Genomic DNA, 13,629 nt, shown 5'->3' with positions numbered 1-13,629 from the left:
TGTTTTCATTGGAGAAAATAAGGTTTAGGGGTGACTTGATAGAGGTGTACAAGATGATTAGGGGTTTAGATAGGGTTCACCATGCGATCTTTTTCCACGTATGGAGTCAGCTATTACAAGGGGGCATAGCTTTAAATTAAGGGGTGGTAGGTATAGGACAGATGTTAGGGGTAGATTCTTTACTCAGCGAGTCGTGAGTTCATGGAATGCCCTGCCAGTAGCAGTGGTGGACACTCCCTCTTTATGGGTATTTAAACGGGCATTGGATAGGCATATGGAGGATAGTGGGCTAGAGTAGGTTAGGTGGGCTTGGATTGGCGCAACATCGAGGGCCAAAAGGCCTGTACTGCGCTGTATTTTTCTATGTTCTTCTTTCCTGTAGTTAACCCATTTCCCTCACTCTCTCTGTAGCTTTTCTCCCTTCCTATTACTGCCATTCATCACACCCCCGAACTCTTGTAAATTTCTCATTACCTCTAACTGCTGATCCAACTGATCCATTTGATCTGATACGATTTGCAACCAAAGACACTTCCTGCAGACGTAATCACAATAATATGGAAACTGTATGTAAACTCCCACATCCAACAGGAAGAGCATATCACTCTATTAAAGGCCATCTTTGCTCCCTCGCAATCTACAGACCTAGAAAATAGCGCCATCCTTTTGCTTTTAAAAAGTGCTCCAGGCTAACTACTTATGGTTTATATTTTTAAAATTTAATTGAGTCAGATCTCAATAAAACATTTCAAGAAAGAACCCACTGTACTCACTGCTATAGATTTACAGCAAGGTTACACTTAAAGACTATGCACTTATCTGTTCTTGTGCTGTGAGCTCACCCACATTGGTTTCTCCAAGATCAGCTGTGAATTTCGCTGTTTGGTAATTTTTCCTAGACACACATCGATGCCCAGAGATACATGAACTCAAACAACAAAGGCAGTAACTGTGCAGATTCACTGCTATCTCAGTTAGCAGTGTAGGTTTCTCTCTCTCTCTCTGTGTGATCATGTGGTCACTGCCTTTTGTCTGTCTTCCTCCTTCTGTTGTTTTGATCTTTTGTTCCCGAAATTGCAAAACACAACAGCTTATAAAACAGTAATTGCTGCTCCTGGAATGAGGAAATCACCTCTAACATCTAAATTACCTCAAAAAAAGGAGCCGCTCTTACAGCCACAATTTTTTCCTGTCAAACTGTTCTTGTGCCAAGAATCTGAGCAGCATTCTCTCAGTTGACACAGTTTCCTGTGATTAATCTGACATGCCAATCCGAGTTTTTGTTTCCCTTCAGCTTCTCTCTGGGGATGCAGTAGTTTTACCCAAAAAGTATTCCTTACCCCAGGTACAGTTCAAGTATGATATGGAATAGAGTGCATTTGAACATGAGGGCGAGGCAGCAAGGCAGTGAAGTTTGGATATAAATTTTTGTTTGCATCCAAACTTCACTGCCTTGCTGCCTCTCCCTCATTTAAAATGCACTCTATTCCATATCATACTTGAACTGTACCTGGGGTGAGGAATAATTTTCAGGTAAAACTACTGAATCCCCAGAGAGATATTGATTATAGGTCTCAACTATTTGTTGAGGAAAGTGGGGATGTGTTGTGGGTCAGAACTAAAAGAATTGGAGGGGCTTGCTATAATAAAACAATGAGTCAGATTTACTGAGGTAGAGGGATAGGGTTATGAATGAATTTGAAAATGAGAACCGGCATTTCTACATTAACACAGTTGAGAAAATATAACAGTTGGAGGTTGTCGTGTGTACAGATGCAGGATTAACTGCACTGAAAATTACATGGAAACAGTGAACCTAGAAATTATCGAGCTATAGATGGAGGTAATGGAATGAATATTAGCAGGTGATCTTTGCAAGAGGGAAGACTTTCATTTTAAAATAACCTGTATAATGGTACAGTACCAATACATTTGGTGCGGGTTATCTATATAATGTGCAGATTACACCTTTTTTAAAATTATTTTTTTCCCCTTGAAGGTGGTGAGATAGATTGTGTTGATAAAGATGGCAATACCCCTTTGCATGTGGCTGCCAGATATGGACATGAACTTTTGATTAATACCTTGATAACCAGTGGAGCTGAAACTGCGAAGTAAGTTTATGAATGGTTGATTGCATTCCTCTTCAGATTGCTGTTAACATCTCAATATTAACAACTAGTCATCATTTTTCTGCTTGTTAACTTGGCATGTATGTTTACTGCAGCTATCAACCTCAAAAAAAAAGTGCCAGTTTATTTCCCTCCCCAACTCTCATGTAAGTCATCATTGTTAGAATTATAAGACTTAAGGACTATATTGTTTCTTTTTGCCTGATTTTGTTTTCTTGAGAGAAAGCAAGTTTTGCTTTTGTCCAAAATCATATAATTATTTAATTAAGGAAGTTCACATAAGCTTCATGAAATATTTCAATTTAATTTTATGCACCCATATACCAAATTCACTCCACTATTTTTTGCTATCAGGATCTATCTATCTTTTGAACGAAGAGTTAAGTATTTTCATTGAGACCTGAAATATGAAATAGTCTGTAGTTTTGTAGCTGTGGGTATGTTTGCCAAGTTTGGAAGTTGATTTGCAGCTGTTTTGTCCCCTGTCTTGGTAACATATTCGGTGCTTTGGAGCCTCATATGAAGCGCTGCTGTACAATCTCCTCTTCAGTTTATTTGGTTCAGTTCCTGCTGCTTCTGGTTGTCAGTTCCAGTTGTTCATTATAGTGGCTGGTGTTTTGGGTCTAGATCTGTGCTTGTTGATTGGAGTCTGTGGATAAGTGCCATGCTTCTAGAAATTCTCTGGCTATCCTCTGTTTGGCTTGTGCTATGATTGTTGTGTTGTCCTTGTCATCTGTGTGTGTTGTTACTAGGGACAGCTGGTCATAGTGTTTAGTGGCTAATTGGTGTTTGTGGATGTGGATTGTTAGTTGTCTGCCTGTTTCTCCTGTATAGTGTTGCGTGCAGTCTTTGCATGGAATCTTGTAAATTGCTTTTGTCTTGCACATGATAGGTATAGAGCCTTTTGTCCTGATGAGTTGTTGTCTGAGTGTGGCTGTCATGAATCCCAATGGCTGCAGAAGTCTGGCTGTCAGTTCAGAGATGTTTTTAATGTAAGGTAGCATGGCTAGTGAGTTAGTTTGTGGCATGTCCTCATCGTGTTGTTTGTCTGTTTGGCATCTGCAGATGAAGTTGTGGGGATATTCGTTCTTTGTGAATACTCTGGAGGGGTGTTCTTCTTCCCTTCGCAGGTTGGCAGTGCTCCAGTGTGTCGTAGCCCTTTTGAACAGAGTCCTAATGCAGCTTCTCTTGTGTGTGTTCGGTTGATTGCTATTGTGATTCAGGATCTGGTTGGTATGTGTTTTTCCTGTTCACTTTGCATTCAGCATTCTGTGCCCTTTCCACCGTCACATCTAGGAATGGGAGTTGAATTGTTGGTTTCCTCCTCTCATAAATCTGATCCCCGTGAGCACTGTGTTGGTAATTTGGTGTGCGTTCTCTTAACGATCACAAAAGTGTCATCCATGTATCTGATCCAGAGTTTGGGTTGGATTTGTGGGGAGGGCTGTTTGTTCCAGTCTCTGCATCACTTCTGCCATGAGCCCATAGGTGTTCCATCGATCCGTTCATCTATTCGGTTGTTGAATGTGAAGTGTGTTGTCAGGCACAGGTCTAGTAGTTTGAGTATGCAGTTCTTGTTGATCGGTTCCCCATTGTGTTGTCTGTTCTGTTTGTCCAGGAGGTTAGCTATTGTCTCTCTGGCTAGACTTTTGTCAATTGAAGTGAACAGTGTTGTTACATCAAATGAGCCCATCGCTTTGTCGTTGTCTGTGAAATATATGAACAAATCAATAGGATACCTATAGGCTCACCCTTCTCTGGGCTCATAGCAGAAGCAGTGATACAAAGACTGGAACAAACAGCCCTCCCCACAAATCCAACCCAAACTCTGGATCAGATACATGGCTGACACCTTTGCTATAATTGAGATCAGAAATTGAAATCACACACTGGATTATCAATACTGAGCTCACAGGGATGAGATTTACAAGAGGAAGAAACCAACAATTCAACTCCATTTCCTAAATGTGTTGGCAGAAAGAACACAACAATGAATGCACCACAGAAGTGTACAGGATAGCCCCACACACCAACCAGGTCCTGGACTACAACAGCAACCACCTGAACTCTCGGAAAAGAAGCTGTACTAGAACCCTGCTGAAAAGGGCTACAACACACTGCAGCACTCCTGACCCAAAAAGGGAAGAAGAACACCTCTCTAGAGAATGGATATCCCCACAACTTCACCCGCAGATGCCTAACAGACAACACGACAAAGACATGCCACAACCTAACTCATTCGCCACGCTACCTTACATTAAAACAAATCTCTGAACTGACAGCCAGACCTCTCTGACTGAGATTCATGACAACCCATAAACCGACAGCCACGCTCAGACACAACTCTCCAGGACACAAGACACTATACTCTCCATGTGCAAGACAAATGTAATTTACAAAATTCCATGCAAAGACAGCACAACACTATATTGGACGAACAGGCAGACAATTAGCAATCCGCATCCGCGATCACCAACCAGCCACTAAGTGCCATGACCAGCTGTCCCCAGTAGTCCAACACACATGACAAGGACCAAAAATTCAACTGGGGCAATGCAATGATCATTTGACAAGCCAAACAGAGGACAGCCAGCGAATTTCTAGACGTATGGCACTTATCCACTGACTCCATCAATAAGCACATAGACCTAAACCGGGCACTACAACGAGCAACCGGAAGCAGTAGAAACAGAACAAAATAAATTCCAGAAGAGACAATACAGCAGCAGCGCTTCATAAAAGGCTCCAAAGCACTGAAGAGGTCACCTAGACTGGGGACGAAATGTCTGCAAATCAACTTCCCAGCTCAGCAGTAGTTTTAAAGCAATATTCATTCTAGCTAAAAGTTGTTCCATTTAATGGCTTCTTAGAAGAAACCTGGTTGTGTCAAAATATTTTACTGGTAGGCATTCTCTGAAATGTAAATGTATGAATTCTCCCATTTTCTCCCTATGTTTTCTGGTGATGAGCATTCTCAGTTCAAAATTGGCACAAGATTGTTGGCAAAATTAAGTTTGAATGCTCCAATTCTGTATTGTCTATGTAATAAGTAAAATACTAACAACAATCGGCAGCATAAATTGAAATGGATTGTTTGCTGGCCTGTTTGCAATTAAATGGTGATTTCATCAATTTTCTGTGGGACTCATCCAGGGTGCAGCAGTTTGATTGAGTTGAATAAACTTTTCAGTGATGTTAGCACCCATGGGGTAAGCTCAGTTTGTGTGATGAACAATGGTAACATATTTGTATGACTTTTTTTATTTTAAATTAGTATGAGAAATATAAATCCATACTACAATAATACCTGAAAAGTGACTGTACTTCATATTTGGTATTCATTTAAGATTTAAATGTTATCATTTCCACTTTGGCTAGTTTATATTGTAGGTTGAACAAACTCCTGTGTAGATTAACATTATATCCTGAACCTTTCACTATACTTTTATGGGAGATGTTTTCATTGTCTTGTCTATTTTGGGTATTCTGAAAGTTCTATGAAATGTGATTTGCTTACATGAGAAATTATGAATATAAACTTGTATTTTTGTCGAGGATCAAACTTATTTTCCTACTAATGTTCATGTTGAGCTTTGTAGTAATGGATCACCATCATTCATTTTGATGAAGTAAACTTACTTAAATTGTATGTTTGATATAAATTGTGGCATATGTTAGCAAATGTTGTGAAACATTTGTCCCATTTCATTGACTTCTTTTTGGTATACAGAGAAACCTCTATTATCTGAACAAGATGGGTGGGCAATATTTAATTTGGCTAATTGATTATTTGGTTAATTGATTTCCTCTGGGGCTTGGAGTTTCTATGAAGTCTGCTCCCCATTCAGGGGACTAGGGAAAAGCGCACTGCACACGAGCCCCTGCCTGCCCCCAACCCGGTCCAACACCACCACCCCGCCTGCCTCCCACCCCGCCCTCAACACTGCGCCCCAACCCCGCAACCCTGTCCATCCCGCAGCCACCGTCCGCGCCCCCACCCCCCTTGGGGGTAGCCGGACTGTACACCAGCAGTAAGACTGCTGCTTCCTTTGTGGGGTAAGTCTCCAAATAGCATGCACACGTGCACCTTTTCGACAGGTTCTACAGTACCAGACAATGATAGAGAGAATATCTGGGAAAGTTGCGTTTAGGGTTCACCTCTGTGTAGAACTCCAGGGAAAGTGTGGGCGAGGGCGGTGGTTGGGGGTGGAAGAGGGCAGGAGGTCAGTCATTTAGTCCTGGCCTGTCCAGGATTGTTCTTTGCAGCATTTCAGTGAGCCGAATATAGGTTCCTCTATATTTCGCCTTCTCAAGAAAATTAAATGTATTGTGATACACTTCAAAAATCAACTTTAGTCCTTATTTAAAGTTCCCAGACTTTAAAAATAAACTTTAGATACAGCATATGATCTTAATTTATTTGTTTTATTGTTCAAAATGATTGAATATATTGTTTTAGAATGCTTTAATGCTCACTTAGCAAATTTATGTGGATGTCTTGTTGAAGTTTGTGCATTTAACAGGAGCACCTAGAAATTTAACAAAACCTAAAAATATTTTCAGTTATATGACACAACTGTGATGTTTGTTTCTTAGATGTGGCATCCATGGTATGTTTCCCTTGCATTTAGCAGCATTAAACGCACATGCAGACTGCTGCCGGAAGTTATTGTCATCAGGCAAGTATATTAAAAACAATTTAGGAACACTTAAATTTTATCAATGATTGTAGTTTTGTTCACTTGGTTTACTGTTCAATGACTTCCTGTTCTCTTCATTCTTTAATAGTTGTCTCATTATGAGTGTAATCCTGTGTAACGCATAGTTTTCCTGAGTGGTAGTGTCATTACTTGGGTATCCTGTATTGTTTTAGAAATCAATGGCTCATTTGTTTATCTTGGCACATGTTGAAACAATGCTGAATACTGGTAGCTGGCAATATCAGTTTCCAAATGATACTTAAAAAGCAACTTCTGTGCTCATGATTAATTGCGAGTTAACTGACTCAAATGCATTAATAAAGCATTTTGCTAATCACGCATTTATTTCATAAGTAATATGTGCTGCTGTTCCACTACTCTAGTCAAGGAGCAGGAAATCTAGCCTGTCATTAAATATGACCGGATTTTTAGCCACACTTCTTCTTGGAGCCAGAAAAACTGGTTATGTACTTTCACTATAAAATGTTTGTGTTCCTAATACATGTAGCATGGAGCAGGAATTGAATAAAAATAATTGAAATTTAATTATATGCATCCAAATTATTTAATACTTTAATTTGTATCCCAGTGTAACATCTTGGCTTTGAGGTTTAGGATCCTTTTTTGAAGGAACCGTTTGCTTGGTTAGCTTGTAAACCGTTGCCTATGCTAATTGATTTCTGTCTTTGCAACATTTCTTGCGGTCTACTAGGACAAAAATATAGCATAGTGTCATCATTTAATAACGAGCACGTGCTGTCTGCAGGCTTTGAGATAGACACCCCTGATAATTTTGGAAGGACTTGCCTTCATGCTGCTGCTGCAGGAGGGTGAGTTTGAACAAGCATGCATTCCTCAAGTGCAATTTAATATTGCTTTTTTCTCATTGTTTTATTCAATATACATTTAAATCCCAAATGTAATTTATATATTTTTTCATGGAATTTCTCAGATCTTTGAAGTAGTTAATTTTACTATTTATAGCTGTTTTACTAAACCTTCTCCCAGCTCAAGTAATGTTTGTTCCCATTATCTTGCTGGTTAGTATGTAATTTAGTTTGGATTTTGACCTTATTGAAAGAACGGTTTGTTGTACACCATCACACTCTAACATACCATATATTTCATCTCACAGCAATGTTGATTGCATAAAACTACTACTGAGTAGTGGAGCGGATTTCAATAACAAGGACAAATGTGGGAGGTGTGTAACTTATGCTCAACTTTTGTAATAAGTCCAGCGAATACAGTTAATGTTAGTTTATGGTTGTGCTGAGCACAGAAGCCAGCAACATAATTTTTTTTACTTGTTTGCTTTCTCAACTATTTAACAGGTTTCTATAGAGAGCATTTCAAAAACTGAATTTGAAAGTCAAGGATACGCGCATATATGTATGTTAATGATTTGCTGACAGCAAATCATTAATGTGATCAAGTCTGAATGTTGCAGCTGAGATTTTTCATTCTATTTCCAAGGTTCCTGCAAAAGCAGATTGATATGCTTAGGTCACAGTATATATTTGTAAAAAACAATTCTTGTGGTTTGGGCATTCCTGAAATTGTCAAAAATGCATATTTCTGATGTTTTGCAGGACTCCATTGCACTATGCAGCTGCGAATTGTAACTACCAATCTATTATGACGCTGGTGTCAACAGGGGCCAATATTAATGAAACAGATGAACGAGGTTGCACAGCTTTGCACTATGCTGCAGCATCTGATGTGGACAGAAAGTAAGAGCATCTCATGTGGTCTGGAATTGAGTTTATAACTATAGTGCTAGTGATTTCTGCACTGTTATCATGACAAATTAAGACTTTAGTTGTTGCTTAATAGGCTTTTAAAGTCAGTTCATGACTATTAGTTTTTACATTTCATGGATGCCAGAAAAGGCCTTGTGATAAATTTTCAAAGTAAAATGCGACACGGTGGCACAGTGGTTAACACTGCTGCCTCACAGTGCCAGAGACCTGGGTTCAATTCCTGACTCAGGCGACTGACTATGTAGCGTTTGCATGTTCTCCCCGTGTCTGCGTGGATTTCCTCCGGGTGCTCTGGTTTCCTCCCACAGTCCAAAAATGTGCAGGTTTGGTGAATTGGCCTTGCTAAATTGCCCGTAGTGTTAGGTGAAAGGGTAAACGTAGGGGAATGGGTCTGAGTGGGTTGCGCTTCGGCGGGTCAGTGTGGACTTGTTGGGCCAAAGGGCCTGTTTCCACACTGTAAGTAATCTCATCTAAAAAAAATTACTTAATCTGTTAAATTAGGTTTTGATATTTTGTGATAATTATGGAATTGATTTGTAAAGATCAAATATTATGAGTAGACTAAGCAATTGCAATTGAAAAACACTTTAGAAATCCTCAAATCTTTTTCTAACAACAGAAAAAGTAAGTTAACAATGGCTTTATTTTGAAATTTTTGTTCATTAAGTAATCCAAACCTCCCTGAATGTTTGATTCCTTCACCAAGGAGAAAAAGTATCTTGGCGAATTCAGATGCAAATAGTGAAGAACTTGATGACTCAAATGAGAAAAAAGAGAAAGAGGCCTCCTTGTAAGTTGAAATTTTCCAGACATAAAAGATGAACTAAAACTTCTAAGATAGTTCTTACTGCTTCTTTGGCCTTCAGTGCACCAAGTTTTAGTTTTTAACTAGCACCTGCTGTAAATCGGGAATGGAATAGTTTGCTTTGAACTTTAGCAGTGAAAGGTTTCCTTTGTATCTGAAATGTTCTATGCTGTGATAATATATTCTGCTGGTTGCTCATGTTTATCCAAAATGGGTGCACTGCCAAATTGAGCAGGTTTATAATGTTACTGCAGTAAATACTGACTTAAATTTGACTCCTTTACCATTTAAGTGAAACAGTGGTATATTTATTGTGTTGAGTTTCAGTTGAACATTGTTTGTCAGACTTGTTCCCTGGCTTACCAGTTTTCAAGTCCTTGCCTTCTGCCCTCACATTCTGGACAGTTGACCGGTCTGTTTGTGCACTGTCCCTCGTTCCTCTTTTCCATGCTCATCCCATTCATGCCCTATGTTGTTACCTTTGAAGTTTCTGGTGTTTTGCAGTTCTGCTTCATATTTTGCATTCTGTACTGACTTCCAGGCTGCACCTAGTGACAGAAGCCACCTGCTCCAACCAAATTCTGTCACTAGATGGAGCCTGGTCAATTCAAACTTCATGAGGTGAGTAGAATTTTAACATGTAGTTGAATTTACAATACCTGTACTTGCCTTTTATATTGTATTTTGTCTTTATTTTTGAAAGTATTTTATTTTAGACATTATCTTATTTACAATGCAAGTATTTAAGAATTTACACCATTTAAATTTAATGTTAAGTTGTTTCTTACAGAGATCTTGAACTACGTAACTACATAGCAGCATGCAGGTTGAAAGACAGTACCATGTTTGTGCACTTGCTGAAATAACAAATCAAATCACAAAATGTAAACAAAACACATTTTGTGATTTAGTTTGTTATTTCAGCTAGGAGTACACACATATGGTCCTGTGTCTTTCAACCTATGTGGTGTTTCCAAACAAAAAACATCTGCAGGAATCTAACTCGGGCTTGAACATTACTTCCTCCGGGAAAGCATGCTTCATTCAAAGTTGTGATTTTTATTAATGCAAGCATGACTTTGTGAGGACTTGCTGTACCTTTTAATTGCCTCATTTTAGATTTTTAAAAATATTTTAAGTGAGGATACTTTTAGATGCATTCGTGTATCCATGCACTCAGTAGTATTGGTTAAAATACAGCTTCTTTTCTTCTTTTTAAATTGAGTTCAGTGAAAATAACAGGAGTCTTCCTGCATCTGACTGAAAGTGATTGACCATTTACCCTTCTGTAATATTAAACGATTCCTTTCTGACCACTACTTATCTGCTGAAATGTTCATTTATACCTTTCTTTATTCCTCCTTTACTATTTTAATGCATTTGTGTCTGGCCTCCCAAATTCTCCCTCTATTAATGAAGTCATCCAAAACTCTCTTGTCCGCATTCTAATTTGTAGCAATTTGCCTCAGATTTCAAATTCTCATCCTTACTTTAAGATCTGTTTATGCCCTGGCCCATCATTATCTGTAACCACCTGCAGCTCTATATTCCTCCAAAATAGTTGCACTCTAATTCTGGCCCACGAATGTCTCCAGTTTTAATTGTTTTATAATTGGTCACATCTTTGGCTGTCTAAACCCTAACTTCTGGAATTTCTTCCCAAAATCCCTCTGCCTTTCTACCTGGCTTTTCTACTTTTGGCACTCCTTGAAGCATTTCTGTTAACATTTCAGTTTGGAATTTACCAAATATGCCATATTGTCTTGCAGTGGACTGTTGGTGTTAGAGGTGCCTTTCTTCCATTCATTTGGCTTTTTTTGCACAGAAGGCAGTCATACTTTTGATCTTGCGCAGGATGGAATTTCATAAATCAGGAACAAAATTAGAAATGTAAATGCTGGTCAGGCGGATAAAATACTAACAGTACTCAACATGTGAATGAGATTGGGGCTCAAACTGAGTTTGGAATTTGTGCAGGAGAAAAACTGAAGGATTGCCTAGCTTGAAACTATAAAATCCTTGCAATAGTCTCTCGGTGAAGGATAGCCTTGTGTTAGAGAACAGTCCGCTTCAGCAATTAGCGAATTGTTGTAGTCATACAATACAAAAGATATGCTGAGTTATTGAGACTCTGATCTACCTACCCTAATTCCACTTTACAGCACATGGTCCATTGACTTGAATGTTCTGACATTTCAAGTGCTCATCCATGCACCTTTTTAAAGGTTGAGGTTTCTCGCCTCTACTATTCTCCCAGACAGCGCATTCCAAATTCCCACCATCCTCTGGGTGAAAACGTTTTTCTTCAAATCCCCTCTAAATTTCTAGCCTTTCAAATTATATTTGTGCACTTTCGTACTGACCCTTCAAAGAGGAACAGCTGCTTTCTATCCATCCTGTCCGTGCCCCTCATAACCTTTACACATGTCAATCAGGTACCCCATCTCCCTTCTCTGCTCTCATGAAAACTTCTCCAGCCTCTCTTTAGAGCTAAAATTCTCAATCCTAGGCAACATCCTGTTCAATCTCCTCTGCATCCCCTCCAGTGTAATCACATCCTTCCTATGGTGCAGTGACCAGAACTGCACAAAATATTCTAGCTGTGGCTTAACCAAAGTTTTGGACAGCTCCAGCATGACCTCCCTGCTGTTGCAACCTATTTCCATGATTAATGGTGTCTTGCATGCCACCTGAACCACTTTATGAACCATCCTGCCCGCTCCATGGATCTATGGACAAGTGCTCGCAAATCTCTCTTTTCTCTGAACTACCTAGTGTCCTGCCATTTATTGAATACTCCCTCGTTACGTCTTCCAAAGTACCTCATGTCGCACTTAAAAGGGTAAATCCCATCTGTCATGATCTGACCAACCTGTCTATTTTCCTGAAATCTAAGATCACCTTCCTGATTATTAATTCCCCTGGCCAATTTTCTTATCTTTCACAAACTCACTTATCTCCTCAACCCCTGCCTTCCCCAAACACACACACTCATCTCTGTTGTTTACATATATCACAATGAGCTGAAAATGTGTTGCTGGAAAAGCGCAGCAGGTCAGGCAGCATCCAAGGAACAGGAGAATCGACGTTTCGGGCAGCCCGAAACGTTGAGTCTCCTGCTCCTTGGATGCTGCGCTTTTCCAGAACACGTTTTTCAGCTCTGATCTCCAGCATCTGCAGCCCTCACTTTCTCCTACTTCATTAAGTATACGTCCTGTTAAGATTTGCTTTCCCAAAATGTAGCACCTAGCATTTATCTGAATTAAACTCCATCTGCCACTTCTCAACCCTCTAGCCCATCTGGTCCAGATCCTGTTGTAATCTGAGGTAACCCTCTTCGTCGTCCAATACACCTGCAATTTTGGTGTCATCTGCAAACTTACTACCCGTACCTCTTATGGTTGCATACAAATCATTTATGCAAATGACAAAAGGTAGAGGCCCCAGCACCGATCCTTGGGGCACTCCACTGGTCACAGGCCTCCAATCTGAAAAACAAACCTCCACCACCACCCTCTGTCTTCTACCTTTGAGCCAGTTCTGTATCCAAATGGCTAGTTCTCCCTGTATTCCATGAGATCTAACCTTGCTAATCAGTCTCCCATGAGGAACCTTGTCAAACGCCTTACTGAAGTCATTATAGATCACATTTACTGCTGTGCCCTCATCAATCTTCTTTGTTACTTCTTCAAAAAACTCAATCAAGTTTGTGAGACATGACTTCCCACGCACAAAGCCATGTTGACTATCCCGAATCAGTCCTTGCCTTTCCAAATACATGTACATCCTGTCCCTCAGGATTCCTTCCAACAACTTGCGCACCACCAAGGTCAGGCTCACCGGCCTATAGTTCCCTGGCTTTTCTTTACCGCCCTTCTTAAACAGTGGCACCACGTTTGCCAACCTCCAACCTTCCAGCACCTCACCTGTGACTACTGATGATACAAATAGCTTCTCAGCAAGAGGCCCAACAATCACTTCTCTAGCTTTCCACAGAGTTCTCGGGTACACCTGATCAGGTCCTGGGGATTTATCCAATTTTAACCGTTTCAAGACATCCAGCACTTCCTCCTCTGTAATCTGGACATTTTGCAATACGTCACCATCTATTTCCCTACAGTCTATATCTTCCATATCCTTTTCCACAGTAAATACTGATGCAAAATATTCATTTAGTATCTCCCCCATTTTCTGTGGCTCCACACAAAGGCCACCTTGCTGATCTTTGA

General features: G+C 39.9%; 1 protein-coding gene across 7 annotated transcripts in view; it reads left to right on the top strand.

Annotated features, from left to right (window-relative positions):
* The window catches only part of LOC122551273 (serine/threonine-protein phosphatase 6 regulatory ankyrin repeat subunit B-like), a 223,967-nt gene that overhangs the window by 121,859 nt on the left and 88,479 nt on the right, over nucleotides 1-13,629 (top strand). For 5 of the 7 annotated variants that reach the window (XM_043692915.1, XM_043692911.1, XM_043692910.1 and 2 more), the window contains 6 exons: nucleotides 2,000-2,114; nucleotides 6,729-6,811; nucleotides 7,545-7,662; nucleotides 7,968-8,036; nucleotides 8,425-8,565; nucleotides 9,302-9,385. In XM_043692915.1, the coding sequence (XP_043548850.1) occupies nucleotides 2,000-2,114; nucleotides 6,729-6,811; nucleotides 7,545-7,662; nucleotides 7,968-8,036; nucleotides 8,425-8,565; nucleotides 9,302-9,385 (610 nt within the window). The remainder of the gene's footprint in view (nucleotides 1-1,999; nucleotides 2,115-6,728; nucleotides 6,812-7,544; nucleotides 7,663-7,967; nucleotides 8,037-8,424; nucleotides 8,566-9,301; nucleotides 9,386-13,629) is intronic. The other 2 variants (XM_043692912.1, XM_043692917.1) reach the window with 1 other exon arrangement.

The sequence above is a fragment of the Chiloscyllium plagiosum genome, chromosome 7, assembly GCF_004010195.1.
Source record: "Chiloscyllium plagiosum isolate BGI_BamShark_2017 chromosome 7, ASM401019v2, whole genome shotgun sequence".
NCBI classification, from domain to species: Eukaryota; Metazoa; Chordata; class Chondrichthyes; order Orectolobiformes; family Hemiscylliidae; genus Chiloscyllium; species Chiloscyllium plagiosum.
This window is presented reverse-complemented; position numbering and strand designations above follow the sequence as displayed.